The sequence below is a fragment of the Aphidius gifuensis genome, linkage group LG1 (genome assembly GCF_014905175.1).
Source record: "Aphidius gifuensis isolate YNYX2018 linkage group LG1, ASM1490517v1, whole genome shotgun sequence".
Taxonomy (NCBI): domain Eukaryota; kingdom Metazoa; phylum Arthropoda; class Insecta; order Hymenoptera; family Braconidae; genus Aphidius; species Aphidius gifuensis.
Genome location: NC_057788.1, coordinates 7,388,483 through 7,406,241, shown reverse-complemented (window position 1 = coordinate 7,406,241; position 17,759 = coordinate 7,388,483). Strand labels below are relative to the sequence as shown.

The 17,759-nt window shown below is 23.3% G+C and overlaps 2 protein-coding genes across 3 annotated transcripts in view; both read right to left on the bottom strand.

Annotated features, from left to right (window-relative positions):
* Positions 1-2,596, bottom strand: part of LOC122847478 (whirlin) — a 43,073-nt gene extending 40,477 nt beyond the window's left edge. Inside the window, exon 1 of the mRNA XM_044145203.1 lies at positions 1,673-2,596. The gene's annotated coding sequence lies outside the window, so the exon portion shown is untranslated. The remainder of the gene's footprint in view (positions 1-1,672) is intronic.
* A 1,034-nt stretch (positions 2,597-3,630) lies between these two features.
* LOC122847477 (protein PF14_0175) lies at positions 3,631-16,423 on the bottom strand. 2 transcript variants are annotated; one of them, XM_044145201.1, is made up of 6 exons: positions 16,285-16,423; positions 15,851-16,196; positions 6,891-8,200; positions 6,528-6,781; positions 5,946-6,362; positions 3,631-5,752 (listed from the first exon to the last, which is right to left on the bottom strand). In XM_044145201.1, exons 3-6 carry the CDS (start codon positions 8,179-8,181, stop codon positions 4,694-4,696), a joined length of 3,021 nt encoding a protein of 1,006 aa, XP_044001136.1. In that variant the 5' UTR covers positions 8,182-8,200; positions 15,851-16,196; positions 16,285-16,423; the 3' UTR covers positions 3,631-4,693. The 2 variants fall into 2 exon arrangements, with proteins under 2 accessions (XP_044001136.1, XP_044001135.1); XM_044145200.1 differs by lacking the exons at positions 15,851-16,196; positions 16,285-16,423 and adding an exon at positions 8,618-8,975.
* Between the last annotated feature and the right edge of the window lie 1,336 nt (positions 16,424-17,759).

Below are 17,759 nucleotides of genomic sequence, written 5' to 3'. Positions count from 1 at the left end.
TCACATGACTTTTTGAGTAAAAAAACAAAAAAAAATACACCCAAGTGTTAATCGATATTTGCATTTAAATATATGCTCAAAAAACAATAACAACAACAAAAATAACAAGAAAAAAATAATAATAATAAAATACTAAAAAAAAAAGAAGTAATAAAAAAATGTAAAAAAAAAAACTGGCAAATACAAAGATCAAGATTGAAATTCGACTTTGTTATAGAACAAATATTAAACGAGTTTAAAAAATATTTTTCAAAAAAAAAAAGTTGAATAATATTTTTATAAATATAAAAAAATAAAAAAAAATAGTTTTAAAACAATAGTATAATTTTTAATTAAAATTGTGTAATAATAAATTTTGAAAAATTGCATTGTTATCGTGTGCCGATTAGGTACGCGTTGAACATTATTTAAAAAAGTGACACTCTGAGTCATATTTGGTGTCCTCCTACATGTGTCAAAGCGTCATCCAAGGCCAGCTGATCAACGACAATATCATTTTTTTTTTTTACACATATTGTTCCTCATTGTCTACATAAACTTTGTTCTTTTCATAAACAAATAAACCAGTCATAGCTATTTGATGAAAAAAAAAAGAAAGAAAAATATATATTGCTGTTTATTTATAATATGACCCATTAAAAAAAATGTTTAAATAATAATAAAATAATGACAGTTGTTATATAGTTTCTTGGAAGAAAGTGGTGAAAGCTTTTTCGAGCTGGACAAGGATCCGTCTAATCGACATCTCTCTTTACTTTGATGTCACGATATACATAAAAGTTTCATGTTCGACTTAATCATTAAGTAGGTTACCAAAAGAAAAAAAAACAATTAAATAAATTAATCAGTTAAAATATATATCAAACATATGTCAATATAAAATATAAATAAACAAAAAAAAATATAACAATTATATCAAAATAACGGAAACTATATCATACTTTCCAGAATGAAAGTTTTTTCCCAAGTATATATCAAAGTCTACAATTGTTTTAAATTTAAATTCATATATACGTGTTGCTTAATATCAAAATAAAAAAAAAAAAAAAACTTCTCACCGATATATAATATAATTTTTACTCCGTGAGAAATTTATTCTCACAATTTTTCTATATTTTTTTAACGATATTATTGCATTTTATTTCAATTACTCCAGCTTCGTTTGAAATTTTTTTTTTTTCTATTAAAATAACGGAGCAACGGATTTTCCTCCTTCTTAAAAATCGAAATGTTTTTTTTTTCAAAGCTAATAATAAAACGCACCATAGAAAATACATAACTGCACATTAAATGTCTTTTTTTTTTTTTCTACGTACATTTGGATTAATTTAATTTGAAAAAAAAAAAAAAGAAAAAATTGATTTTTATGATGATAAAAAGAATAAATAATATAGTAAAATATAAATGATACCTTTCGATTGAATATATAGCAATTTATATTAAATTGATGAATTTAAAAAAATATAATAAAATTAAATTATTGATATATAGTACAATATATCCCTGGCTGCATTCCGTTGTGACGCGCCTCGTTGGATTTGACACGTATTACTTAGCATTCCATAAAGACAATTTTATTAAATATATATAAAATCACATTAAATCCACCTTCTCAATAAATTTCACAACAATTGCACATATTTATTATAAATATTAAAACGTTAATAATTACCAGGGAGTCGTCTCCATTGTCAGTGCTCATAGCCCGAAATCTCGTAGCATCTCCTCATCTCCCCGATTTTTATGATAACCACCTGTTTTTTTAAAAACTTTTTTACAATTTTTATTTATTTATAATTTGATCTTTTGATTTTTTTTTTTTTTTTTATCAAAATTATATGTAGATCAAGTGTGGTATACCATGCATCTACCACCTGTCATCCGGCATCACTATCAACAAAACACACAACATACACAAACACATTCAACTTCACTTGTGTTTTGACACTTTGAAATTTGATATTTTTTTATTTTTACTCTTTTTTTTTATTTTACACACAAATTATAGACACTTTTTTACTCACTTTCTCCAAAAATTTGGAGTTTATATTAACACAAAATGTCAAAATCACTATATTATGTCAAAAAAAATTTCTTAAATTATTTTTGTTTATAATCACGTTATATGTAAACACACTTTTGAACTATTGTTTATTGTATACTGTCAAATAAATAACATGTAAAAAAATGTTATTTTTCAAATTATTTAATTATTTTTTTTTTAATTTTATGATTTTTTGTTAATAATATTGCTTGAAGTTTAGTTTTTCGTATGATAGATATGAGTGTAAGACTGAACAACTGCGGGGGGCATCGACTTGGGGCCACCGAGGACGCCATTCTCTTGTGTATATTTATCGTTATCCCCACTAAATTCTGATGTTTTTTTTTTTTCCAAAAAAAACATTGGTGTGTCATGGCGGCTTGCATATGTAAGCCGCCATTTTAATTAATCATGCTGATTGTAGACGTGAGGTGGCAGCATGATCTTCATAACGCGGTAAAAATTTGAAAACAAAACATTGATTTAAACAATAATATATAACATTTTACAAGACACTTTTTACTTACTTTTATTCTGTGGAAAAACATTCTTTTTTATTTATTTATCCATTGTAATAAATAAATTATTAAATTGTTGTTATTTATTTTTCATTTAATTTAAATAATTGATGATGATTTTGTCAATTATCTTTTTTTTTTAATGATAATTGAGTAGAATATTATAGCTGGGTCTTTTGTCCTTATCCTTCTGACTTTATGGATCTTTTTATTCACATCTGTAAACACACCGCTAGACTCAAATCAATAAAAAGAAAATTACAAAAATCTTGGAGTCCCAAAAAATAACTGTAACAGAAAAAAAAATGAAATTAATAATATTATCAATAAACATCTCAAAAAATTAATTAAATAATTAATTTTAATTGTTATTTTATTTATTTTTTTTTTCAATTTAGTTGTCCTGAAAAAAAATTATTAATATTTTATAAAAAAAAAAAAAAAAAAACAAAATATTCTTTTTTGTTATAAATTTTTCTAAATATATTTTACAAATTTTCACCATAGGATTTCATTCAATAAGGATGTCAAACAAATTATTATTATACACTATTTATATATTTATATATAATATTTAATTATATCTGGAATTATTATTTTTATTTATTAATAATTGTCGGCGTTTGTTACATATATAGGAGCTGACAGATTCGAGTAAATATGTATAAATTTAATACTATCGTCGTATATAATTATTTATTCCTTATGCATTTACATATATAATTTTTTTTTTTTTTAAATTTGTGTATATATTTTGAATCTTTTTATTTTATTTATTAATTTTTAATTAACTTTTGTCTATTGATTTTATCATGAAAAAAAAAGAAATTAAAACCAAAAATTTTTGAAATAAAAAAATTCCAACATTGTTTCGTTATTTACAACTCAAAATTAATAATTTGTTAATTTTTTTTTTGAGTTACAAGTAATTATTTAAAACTTAATTAATAATAAAACAAAAATTATGTAAAACAATTGTCAGGTGTGGATCAGCCGGGCACCATGACGAGTTGATTTATCTTATAATTATTTTACTATTAATTATAAATATATTTAAATTATCATTTGTTTTTTTTTGTGTATCTGGTTTATTTTATTATGTGCACAACCAATTAATATTTAATAAACAACAGTAACGTCAATAAAACGTACAACTGTTATTTTAACAAATAATTTATTTTTGTATAAATTTTTATGATCGCATTTCATTCAGTTATCACAATCGCAATGAAACAATAGTCTTTTTAGTTTTTTTTCTTTTTCTTTCAAATTCTCTTATAAAAAAGAAGAAAAAAAAAAAATTAAAATTTACAAGTTCAACACCACGCGACCTGCATTTATTAATAATAATAATAATTAATTTCAAGTATTAAAATTACGTAATAATAAACTGCATTCTAAGCTGATCCCACTTTATATTGATTTTTTTTTTTTTTTTCATTTGGTCACAACCACGTTAAAAAAAAAAAACATTATAAATATCGTGAAATAATTATTATTGCTCCTTTAATAGTTAACAACTAGGAACAATATTTTTTTTAAATTTATTTTTAACTTTTTATTACATTTTTGACGTCATGGCCCCAACAGAATTCCCTCAGGTACTTCTGCCTTCACTTGACGAACCAAAAAACCGTTAAAATAATTAGTCAAGATACTTAAAAAGAAATGTTTTTTTTTTTTTTTTATCTACTTGAATAAAAATAATAATCAGTTATCATTATGTTACTAAAAAAAACATTTTCTTCTTCAACTAATTATTATAAATACTAAAAACTAAAAAATACTAGGAAATATTATTTAATTTTATAAATAAAAATTTTTTATTATTAATTTGTATGAAATTGTATAAAAAACAAATAATTGCCAATATATTTTTTATATTATTTAAAACAAATAAAAGCTAAATTTAAAATAAAATAATATTTCCAAGTATTTTTCAGTCATTTTAAAATTGTGAATAAAATTTATTCATTAAAATTAATATTAATAATTTTTTTTATAAATAAAAGACACATGATTGCACCTAACTATTTTTCTATTGCAAAAAAAAAAAATATATATATATTTGCATTAATTGTATATATAAAATAAAGAAAAAAAAAAAATAAATAAAACTGATTATTTATATTCAAGCAGAAACAGTCTCAACCATTGATTTTTTAATAATTTCACCAAAATTTTCATCGCAATCATCAATATTATTTTGTATATTTGTGCTTTCAATAATTTTATCATCAACTTTATTACTATTTTGATGATAATTATTGATTGGTTGTGGCTCAACATCACTATAATATGAATAACGACCAGCAAGAAGTTCCGAGAATGGTTCAAGTTTACCCATTTGTTGTACAACATTATTCATTGGTTGTTGTACTGAATTTAAATTTGTGTATTGTTGAGAGTTATTATCATCTTGGGTAAAATTATTATCATAAATTTGTTGCTGTTGTGGTTGTGCTTGTTGTGGTTGTGATGATGATGATGATGATGATTGTTGCTGGTGTTGTTGTTCTTGTAGTTGTGATTGACAAGAATTGTTAGCAATTGAATTTTGATCATTTTGTACATATGAATAATGTGTAAAATTATTAATATCTTGTGATTGATTGACGTTTTGAAATTGTGGTTGAAATTGTGATGGTGATGATGTTGATGGTAGTGTATCATATGTTTGATAATCTTGATAATTTGTTGTTGAAAATGTTGTTTGTTGAGGAGTAAATGATTGAAATGTTGGATTAAATTCTGGATGTATTTTGTGATTTGAATTATCAATTGTTTCATCAGTTTGATAACAAACATCTCTTATTCCATATAAATCTAAACTATTATTATCTCTTGTTGTATGTATATTTTGACAACTTTGTGTTGTTGTTTCATGATTATCATAATTTAGTGTTGTAAAACTACTTGTATTCATACAATTTTGTTCATTTGTTGTAATATCTGTTACTGTTTGTTGTATTACATCACCATGTAAAGGTATTCGTGAATTAATATCTTGAATATCTTGTTCATTTGTTGCATCACGTTGCTCTTCATTACGTTGTTTTTTTTCAATTTCAAGAAGCAATAATGTATGAATAAAATGTGTACGTACACGAACTGGATTAAACTCAATTCTACCAGAATTATTTGCACAACCATCACGTGAACATCCACAGGGAAATCCAGCTCGATCAACCTTGAAAAAACAAAATAATTTTAATTTTTAGTTTTTTAATTAAAATTTATTTTTGAATAAATTATAAGCTAGGGATTTTCAAAGTTTACTATTTGAATAATTAACAAGAAAAGGGAGAGAAATATAAAAGACATTTTTGTAAATTAAAATATAAATTTTTAATGTAATTATAAATAATAGCTTATAAACTTACTTGGCATTTAACATTAGCTCTTGAACATGGACAACTTTCAGGATCACAATATCCTTTACATCCACATCCACAATGTTCTCTACTTGCTCTTATATCACGACAATCATCTTTTTCATTAGCATCAATTCTACGTACACCAGCAGCACGTAATAATGAACGTCTTTGCCATGGTGGTACTGGTTGAAGAAAATAATAATTATCAATATCAAGTTCTTCAGTATCACTTGGTTCATCATCAGTATCATCACTTGGATCTTCAGAACTTGATGCTGCTTCAATAACTGATGTTGCAGCTCTTTCTGATCTTAATTGTGCAACTCTTGCACGATGAAGTCGTCTTTGTTCAGCTGCATGTTCACTCAATGAAAATCTTTCAGCATGAGTATGTGTTGCACTCATTCCCAATGTACTACCACCCTTTAAAAAAAAAAAACAAATTCATACAATTGAATTAATAATAATAATAATAAAACATATGGATTTTTTTTTTTTATTTCAACAATATTTTGTTTGAAGAATTAACAGAATAATATATTTTTTTAACAAAGGGAAAAAAGAATTTATAAAGGTTTTAATTATTACCTGTGAAGGTACACATGTAAAACCTTGCGACCGAGGAAAATAATAAACAGTAACAGCATCAAATTTAATATTCCTTTTTTTTTTAAATGGTTCACCGTCGGTGTTGTTACGTTTTGCACTTGGTTCACCCTCAAGACAATCATCCAAACGTCTTTTTAAACTACTTTTTTGTGGTGATGAATAATTTTGTTGTGTTACAACTGTTGTTGAATTTGAACTTGATGGAGAATCAAATGTATTCAATGTATTAACAACTGTTAAAAAAAAGAAAATATATATAAAAATTAAAAATTATTAACATTTTATTAAAAAAGTTTAACACAAAGTTTATTTAGAAATTAAAAAAAAAATAAAAAAATTTACCTTTTTCTTTGTCTGTTAAAATATCATCTGGTATTCTATCAAGAAATGAAGTTTCCGAGTCACTTTCTTGTGCTGGTGCTGGTCCTTGATCACCAGGTAATTCACTACCAAGACCAGAATCACTACCATCAGATCTAACTTCATCAACAGCACCACCAGTTGTTAATGTCATACTTTCAGCTGAATCTTCAGTAAATGCTTCAGGTTGTACAGCTTCTAATCTCGTTAAAATAACATTTGTAACATCTTCATTATTTATTATCAATTGCTCATTATCATCACATACTACTGTTTCATTAATCATAATACTACTAGATTCTTGATTAACAATATATTCATTATTTAATTCATTTGTTTTTTCTAAATTATTATCAATTTTTACATCATTATCAGCACCATCATTATCGTCATATTCATTATTTAATTTTCTTGTAATTATTTGTTTATTTAAATGATTCATTTTATCAATAACAACCATTGGACTTTTACGACTTAATTGATCATTTTCCATATATTTTGGTGATAAATTAAAAACATTTATTTCACTTGTTGTTGCTTCTGTATCATCAATTTGTTGATTCGTTTTTTTATTATCATCAACTCTTGATAATATAAGCATTAATTCTTTTTGTTGACATATTAATTTTGTATCATTTATATTTTCATTATTACTATCATTAATATTATTGTAATTATTAATTTCAAATTTATCAATATTATTTATAATATTTTCACTATTAATATTTTTATTATTTATATTTAATTCATTTTCAATAACACCATCACCACCATCATCTTTACAACCATCACCATTGCCACCACCACCACCAGTTTCTGATGTTAATAATATTTCACCAAGTGTTCGTTCATGAAGACTAACTGATACTGGTGATAATCTATGTATATCATTTTTTAATTGTTTAATTTCTTCATCAGATATTTCAACACCAATTACTTTTAATTCTGTATTATTTATTGTTGAAAAATCATCACTTTTACTAATATTATTATCATCATCATCATCATCACTTATTGCATTAATTGTTGACAATAATGATTTATCAATATTTGTCACCTTGATATTATTTTCATTAATATTTTCGTCATGATGATTGCTTGGCTCTGATGATAATTCATTAACATTATTACTAATTTCATTATTAATATTTTCTTGTAAATTTTCCAAATTTATTGTTGTTGTTGTTGTTGTTGTTGGTAAATTCACTGAGGTGAATTCTTCTTGGTCATTAGTATTTTCTGACTTTGACGGACAAGCTAAAGTCGATTCCATCTCGAACTGATTGTGTTATCTAAAATTTAAAAAATAACAAAAAAATGATAGAAATAATATTAAATTATTAAAATGAAAAACAAATCATAATAATTTAATTTTTTTTTTTAAATATCAGTTGATATAGAGAATAATTTAATAAAGGAATTTCGTTGTCCGATGGTAAATCATAAGCAAGGATACATAGAGAAAAGCAAAGGGATCAATAAGCCGTAAGTTTGTTGGTACCGCGCACCAACATTTATAAAGTTATTTAACTACATACAATATTAAATAAACAAATTTATGTAATAACTCAAAATACTATTTTTTCAATTTTATAAATATATAAACTAAAACAAATATAATTATTAAATTCAATATTAGCTGATGGAAAATATATAATAATTTCGATTTCGAAAGAAAAAAAAAAATTTATTTAGCGGGCTTATTTTACCTTGTTTTTAAATTTTTATAAACCGTATTTGTTGCATTATAGACACATAAAATAACATCACAAAAACATTATAAAACTACCAAAAAAATGAATCATTATTTTTTTCAAATTTAAATTAATATAATAAATATTTTTTACATGTTAATTTGATTAAAATATCCGATAGAAATAATTGCAAATCGAAATAAAAAAAGTATGTATATTTAAAATTTAAAATAATAGAAAATGGATATTTATACAATATAATGTTTATTTAAAAGTTGATAAATAATGAGTATATTTTGAATATAGTATATCGAAGATATTTGAAGTAACAAAAATGAAAAAAACACGTCGAAACCGTTGACCGGTTTATGTCGGAATGAGAATGTTGCTTTGGTTCGCGCATCACCTCTTGGTGAAGTCGACTTTTATCCTTCATCCCCACTTAGCTATTAAAGCCCCAACAACGCAAGCAACGAACCCGGGTCATAGTGGGTATGTTGATGATGTACACCACTACGTTCGTTGTTTGGTAACATCATCATCGACGCCATAATATCGGCGCATTGTTAAAAATTATTAAGCTTAAAAATACAAATTAAAAAAAAAATATCAAATACAAAATAGATTCAGTATCTATATATTTTTTTCCATTGAACATATTTAATGTCCAACACCGTAATAATATACTATCTATATATACAAACTCTTGACTATTTTTCTAGTCAAAAAAAAAACCCTCTCCTCCTCTCTTATCCAACAGTTCAACGAACGAAAAACTATACTTAAACAATTGCGCATGTGCTAGTTATAAAATCAACAAAAAAAAAAATTAATTAATAATAATAATTAACAAATATATATTTCATTGTTTTATCTTGTAAATGGATATACACAAGAGCCAGAAAATTAAGGGTGAGAAAACAAAAAAAAAAAAAAATGGTTAAAAATAAAAATAGCTTTTAATTGTAAAAAAAAAATTAGATCTAAAATTAAATTTAAAATATCGCAGTTTAATTGAGCTATATATAAAATGATAAAAATAAATTATTTATAATTAGAAAAAGTGAAAAATAAAATAAATAATTAAAATAATATTAATAAATAAAAATAATTTTAGTAAAATAAAAAAAAGCACAAAATTTCTAATAATAAAAAAAGTATATAAATAAATAAGATAAGGGATGAATTTTATGAGTAAGATAGACAATATAAGATCGACGATATTGCCATCGTGTTTTTTTCTTATTTTTTATATATAAATTTTTTTTATAAGGGGTTTGTTAAAAGGGAAAAGAAATAAGTCTGTGCTATTTCATTTTTTTTTTATTATTTTCATATAGAAAATTTAGTTTGTCTCGTCTCGCAGCGAGTGAATTTACAATATCTATATATTCTATGTACTTTTATGTATGTCTTGTTGAATGTACATGAGCTGGGAAAGTACCAACACCAGTTCAAACGACAATTTAACAACATACTGTGCAATCTATGCATACATATATAAATGTGTGTACTATTTCTTCAAATACATGTATATATATATTCACAATGCTTCAACAATAATAATAAATATATGTAAAAAAAGGGTAGAGTTGAGTCGATGCACCAATAATATTGTGAGTGCAACGAAGAAAAAAATATTTCATATACCTCTTTCTTCCTTTTTATCCATATAATATAAAATTTTCATTTCTTTTTTATTTATTTTTCTTCATCCTTTATTTGTATATGTACATGTGTATTATATATACGTAATTTTTTCAACATTTTGCCGCTCGAAATTATAGTTGGATAGAGGGAAAAAATATAAAAAAAAAAAAACTACAAATTGAATGAAAAAAAATATGAGGAAATAGGAAAAAAAAATATACCAAAGAGAAAAATGCCGAGAGCTTTTACAAATCGACTTGTAAACAAGTGAAATATTTGAAAAAAAAAAATATTATAAATATGTTTTTTATATTTTATATCAAATTTAAATTGAGAATATATTTTTTTTTAAATAGTTGAATAAAATTTTTTATATATTATTTATTCAATTGAGAATTTAATTTTTTAAACTTTTTAAAATTGAGTATATACTTATTGAGCTATAGATAAATAGGCGAAGGTTCGTGTCTAACCTCGACTTCTCCTGGAGTACCGTTACCCACGTTTATAAGTGAAAATAATATGCATTTACCAAAGGACTGACATGTTTATATTTCAGTTGAATATTTTCACATACTTTTCATCTGTATATACCGTATTGAGTGTATCTAATTTTATGTATTATATACACTTGTATTATCATTCAAAACAAAAATAAAAAATATCTATAAAGTAGTAAAAATTTTATAGCACCATATCCTTTTTTATATAAAATTTATTTTTCTATAAAATATAAAACAATGTCTTTCGTTTTTGTAAATAAAATAAAATAGTTAATCATGAATTTTTTATTAAATTAAAAAAACTAAAATGTAAATTTAATTTTTTATTTCTTATTTATTTTTTTTATCTTTAAAATTATTATTATATTTTTTATCATATAAAAAGTAAAAAATACTTGAATTTTTTCTAAAAAACTTTTTATTTTCAATATAAATTTATTTTTTTTTTCATAAAAAAAAAGTCTTTTATCAGAAAATATTTTTTTGAAAAATTTCAAGTACCGAGGAGTGAAAAAGAAAATAATAATGCAGATAATAATAATATGAAAAAGAGTAATAAAAAAAAAGACAAAATGTAAATTCATGGTATGCACGTGGACTGTTATAGTAAAGTATATATATATATTAAAATTGAATGCGGTGGAATCGATTCAACTGGGGGTAAAAACACCACCTTACTTTCCTCATTTTATCAGAGCAACCAACCAACCAACCAACCCCATACCATTGTAAACCTTTCCAACCTCATTTACACGCCCCTCAATATATACACCCCCTTATCACCCTTTCTCTATCACTATAAATTTTCCATATACTCTTTTTTTTTTTTTTTCCTTTTCTTTTTATTATTATTTTTCTTCTTCTTATTTATTTTACATTTTTCTTTTACAACTATACCAAAATTTATCCAAAACTTTTCTCTTTTATTTTTATTATTTTTTAAGTAAGCCATAAATTAAAGTTTAAATAAAAAACTATATATAGAAACTAACAAAAAAAAAAATTGTTTAAATAAAAATTTTAATATTAATTTAATCAAAAAAATATTAATAATTTCTTTTTTTTTGTTTTTATTTTTTTCAATTAAAAATTATATTAAAATTTAAGAAAATTGATATTTATTTTATAAAATTTTGTAAATGTAATTTTTTTATAATTTTATTTATTCCATTTAATATATATAATATGTTTAAAAAAATATTGGAAGGGTCAAGAATAGAATATATATAAATGACGTCATACATAAATATTTTGTGATGCGCAGACGTTAATTTTAATTTTATCTCAACAACGCACGCTCTCTGCTGCTCGTAAAAAAGCAGAAAAATATATATATATCCACATTTGTACGTACAAATTTACGTTGAACATAGATATAAAAGCACGTGTACTAGTCATTCTCGTAAATGTAAAGAAAAATATATTCTATTATGATTTTTTGACTTATCTATATATAAATTCTCACAACAATGATTAAATATATATTTTATTATTTTGAAATAATAAAATTTTCATATATTTATATATCAATAAAATATAAAAATGACATAATGATAATTTTATTAAATTGACATGATGACAGTGTTGACAGTTGATGTGGAAGTTGAGTTGGCATGACCCAGATACGACCCTGAGATCAATCCCTCGTAAATCAAGAGGAAGGCCATAAATAATATTTAAATATATGATAAAAAATATATTTATTGAATAGTAAAATTAAGAATTATCTATTGTTTAAATTTTTATCATTTAATTGACATTTTATTTATACTGCAGAAGAGAAAAGAAAAAAAAAAGAATTACCTTTTTTTTTTTTTCAAATGAAACACAAGTGCTATATGGAATTTTGATTAAAGATAGTGAAAAAAAATAAATAGATATACAAAATGAGCATATAATAAAAAGGGTATTGAAAATATTACAAAGTTTGCAAACATGTATACACCATGGCAACCCTTTTGATACGTAAATATTTTGTCTTTTACAGGGTGACTTTGTAATTCTGCTGTTACTAATTTACTCGACTATAATTTCTACCCTTAATATTCCTTTTCATCCCTTCTTATAAACCACAAAATTTCTTCTCTCTAATTTTCCATAAATTATTAATTTTTAAAAATATATTTTCACAATGAAAAAAATTCACAAAATAGATCAATAAATAAAATTCAAATAATTTCAAAACAATGTGGCGAAAAAGAAAAAAAAAAAATATAAATGATAAAAATTTAAACTTCAAGTAAAGAAAAAAAAAATTAAAACTTTAAAATGAAAAAAAAAAAATAAAAAACGTAAACAATGAAATGAAGAACAAAAACAGAACAAAGTACAACGAGTTTTGTTGAAAACGCGCACAAATTGTGGAGAACAAAAAAAATCTGACGATGTGATTCGTGGAGAACAGGGTTGTAGGGGGTTTATTAAAAATAAAAAAATATATACATATATATTTTTTAGGGTGAGAGGGTGGTTTGTTGAAAAAGAGAGGGAGGAATCAATGCTGGTTACCAAGGCAACTCGATCTCTTCTATACATCTACAAGTAAAATAATTCACAACTCTTCGTACAACATACCCTCACAACTACATGCAATTTTTTTTTTTTTTCATTTCTATTTTCCTCCCCTATTTAATTTTCTACCCTCTATTATATATATATATATATTTTTTTTTTTGTTATTTTATCATTTATTTTCTTCTTTCACAATTTTCCTGTCCCGTAAATTCGACTATTCATTGTGACAATAAATTCCAAAACTTTTCTCGTATAAGAAAATTAATATTTTTTTTTATATATAAAAGCAAAAAAGGTAAGTTTTATATTTATAATGAGTTTTATATTTTTTAGTAATTATTTTTAATGAGTTTTTAATATATATTTTTTGTTTTTTTAGTAAAATAATTCCTCAAAGAAAAGTTTTGTTTTAATTATTATCCGGAAAATTTACTTTTTTCATTTTGAAGTAACTTTTTTTGAATATTTGATTTGAAAACTGTATAATTCAAAAGTTAAATAAAAATTTTTTATTTTTTTAAATTCACGTGAAATCCGCTTACTTCTTGTTTTCCCCATGAGAAAATTTTGTATTTTTTTTTTTCTATCCCACCTTTGTGATTGCTTCTGCGCTTTATATTGGTCTATAATATTTATTTATTTTTTCATATGACATAAAAAACTAGACAAAATGTGCCACAAATTGTCCTTAATCCTGTCGTCGTCCTTGACCTGAATTTTCGGTCATCAGATTCAGACGAAAAAATAAATAAAAAAAAAAATGAAGATATTGATTTGAAGTATGGTACGTTGAAGCGAATGATTTAAAGTCATTGACCGTAAATGATAACCTCATCGATAATGTGTATATTTTTTTTACATTGCATTTTAATGTTTTATTAAATCTTAATCATTTCACTGATGTTTGTATTTTTTTTTCTTTATATTTATAAAAAAAAAAAAACATTTAATATCATCTGCAGAATTTATACGTGAATAAATTTTATTTATTCAGACGAATTCTATAATTTATATGAAATTTCCGTTCAAATTGTTTTTTTAAGTAATGAATTATCTGCAAGTAAAGACAACGATAATATGTGATAAATTAAAATGTCATATTAACAGGTGGATTTTTATAAAAGCATGATAAAAAAAAAAAAATATCATTCTATAGTAAAAAAAATAAAGATAAGACTACATAATGTCGTTTCATTGGCTGTTTTAATATGTAATTTAAAAATTTCATTAACATTTATATTAAGACAATATAAATATGTTCTGCAAAGTGCAAATTAATGCTAATAAATTTTATTCACTAAATTATCGATAAATTCAGCAAAATTTTTAATTACAAAAAAAAAATAGAAAGAAATTTATTTTACAGGAAAAAAATGCAGATAAATTAAAGAGGAAATTTTTTTTTTTCATTGAGAAATTAATAGGGAAATATTTCGTACAAATTTTTCGATAGAAATAAATTTTTTTTTATCAAAAAAACCCAAAAGAAATTGCGGAAAACAAAAAAACTAGGAGCTAATGATTTTTGCGAAAAATATTTTTTTAAAAAACATTATTATTATTGATTATTTTACTCAAAATATAATGCAATTTTTAAAAAAATTTTGCATCGAATATATCTCATCTTATATTGCGAATAAAAACCAATTTTTTTTTTTTTTTTTTTCAAAGAGAACGAAATTTAATGAGTGATATTTAGCCCAAATAACTATTGCTACTAAACTATTCATTTTTTAATATAAATTAATCATTTTTCATCTAAATTCAAGCTTACAATATTGGCCAATTAATTAATAATTTTTCATTAAAATTAGTCAAATAAATTGCTCCAAAAAAAAAATTATATACGATTTAGAAATAGAAGAAATAAATTCACAAAAATAAATCTCAACTGACGAGTGGAAATTTTTTCATCACCAAAATAAGAAATATAAAAAAAAATCAAGTAGACAAAAAATAAAAAAAATATATAAACTCCATTTGAGTTAAAGTTAGGTTAAAATTTTCCCCCCACTGTGTTGAAACTGTACTATAATACATCCTAGCATGATATTTTTTTTCAACAAGCCATCTACCACCATTTGCCAAAGCAAAAAACTTTAATTATTTTTTATTCTATACTCATTATATAAATATTTTTAATTACCCCCAAAATATACTCCTAATTAACAAGCCTCCCAAAAAAAAGCTAATCAACAACTCAAATTTACAAAACAATTATTTTGCATGAAAAAAAAAAACATCTAAAAACTGCATAACATTAATAAAAATTTTTAAAAAAATAATAAAACCAGATATATAATTTAAAAAATTAAAAATAGAGTTTGTATATAATTATTATGTTTAACGTCATCTGTCATCATTTACGTGAAGTTGATGACGACAATGCGCACTCAATGAAAAAAGTTGAGGGAAAAAATGAGTAAATAAAAAAAGAGTAGCATAAAAAAAAATACATGTCCTAAATTAAAAAAAAAAAAAAGAGAAAGAATTTCGTAGATGAAATAATAACAACAATAATAGACCGGTGTCTGTATATTTGTTAGCGGGAAAGTTATTTATTAATTTTTTTTTTACTTACCAATTAGCACAAGATAATCATTTTATAACTTGATAAATATTAAGTTCCTATGAATTTTTTACAAATGATTTATTTGTAAATTATTTAACACTGACATTCACTTTTTATGCACTTTTTGGAGTAAATTTTGACAATTAAATATTTCGGAGTAATTTGGCCATTTTGTAGATTTTTTAAAGAAGCTGTTATTGTTGATTATGTTGATGTTGATTAAATTTAATAAAAAATAAAAAGAATAATAACCTCTGGACAAGAAAGGGACAGACACATCTACGAGGCCAAAGCACGCTCGACACTTTGCTTTGCTTTGCTTCGCGATAGCAGCAGAACTCTTTTTACTGTCTCTCTAAAAAAAAAAAATATACACAAGCTATATACAATAAATTTTTTTATATATTGCACACTGCAGTATAAAGTGACTGCATGCACTGTACCTTGTTGTGTTGTATTATATTTGGGCCAGGGATGAAGTGGAGTCAAGAGAATAAGCGTCATAAACACTCACGATATTACACGAACTCACGTATTTGAATTCGGCCCTAAACTTCGGAGATAAAAAAATGAAATAAAAAATTATCATGGAGGTGTATAAGGAGGGTAATCTCTCGAATTTCACTGAAGCTCACAGAATGGAGCAAGTCAGTACGTTTTTCTGCCGGTGATGACGCTAGTAGTGAGAAGATCAAAATCTATGTTGTTTTTGTTTATATTTTTTTGTTTAGCTCAGTTAAGTATTCCTTCATTGTAAAAATAATACACAACTACATAATACATTATTTATTTAACAAATAAAATTAAAAGCAATTTATTTTAATAAAATAAACACCAAGACAAGCAGTGTAAGAAAAATAAAAATTATTAATATTTGCTTACCATATGGGTAATTTCTTTATAATCACATCAATTCTTTAGCTTCATCTTTTTTTTGCTACTATTTTCATTTGGTATTTTATGATAATGTTTTCTTTTAATTTAAATAAATAATTTAGAATAAATAATACGGATTTTATTTGTATGGTGATAAAAAAACCATGCTGATGGATCTCTTTAGGATTGTTGTAAGATAATTTATATCACAATTATTTTAATATTAATATAAATAAATAATTAATAAATATCATTGTTTAGATTGAGAAAAAAGAACGTGTACATTTTATTTATTTATGCTAGATTACATAGTAAAATTCATCAATAGTTAAAAACAATAAAACGTGTTTATAATAGTACAAAACTTTGACCATTTGATCAATATAGTTGCTGATGATTATTGAAAAATCATCTAATATATTTTGATGATTTTGCTGATGCAATATTGAAACCATTATTTACTGAATTATTTGATTGTTTACTTGACCATTAACATATTTTTACAACAAGTAATACAGCTCCAGATTATTTATACGAAATTGGATTACAAAAAAATTTTATTCCATTTATACACAGTAAAAAAGTTGGTATTAATTCGTTTGTAATTTCTTTAGTCGTTTGTCAAATTTTGTTTGTTAATTTAACAAAAAAATTTGTTGAAATTTTAATAATCATATCAAACTGGTGGCATTGGATCAAATGGTTAAGTTTTGTACTACTATAAACACGTTTTATTGTTTTTAACTATTGATGAATTTTATTTATGTACATCTAGCAAATAAATAAAATGTACACGTTATTTTTAATTGTAAACAATGATATTTATTAATTATTTATTTATATTATCATTAAAATAATTGTATATAAAATTATCTTACAACAATCTAAAGAGATCCATCAGCATGTTTTCTATCACCATACAAATACAAATCCGTATTATTTATTTAAATTATTTATTTAACATTGAAGTAAAAAACATTATCATAAAAATACCAAATGAAAATAGTAGCTAAAAAAAAGATGATAAAAGGAATTGATGTGA

Excerpts from the sequence above, each read along its gene's own strand:
- LOC122847477 (XM_044145201.1), bottom strand. The coding sequence starts at position 8,181 with ATGGAATCGACTTTAGCTTGTCCGTCAAAGTCAGAAAATACTAATGAC. Across the intron at positions 6,782-6,890 it reads TTTAACAGACAAAGAAAAAG|TTGTTAATACATTGAATACA; the intron begins GTAAATTTTTTT and ends TTTTTTTAACAG. Across the intron at positions 5,753-5,945 it reads GAGCTAATGTTAAATGCCAA|GTTGATCGAGCTGGATTTCC; the intron begins GTAAGTTTATAA and ends TGTTTTTTCAAG.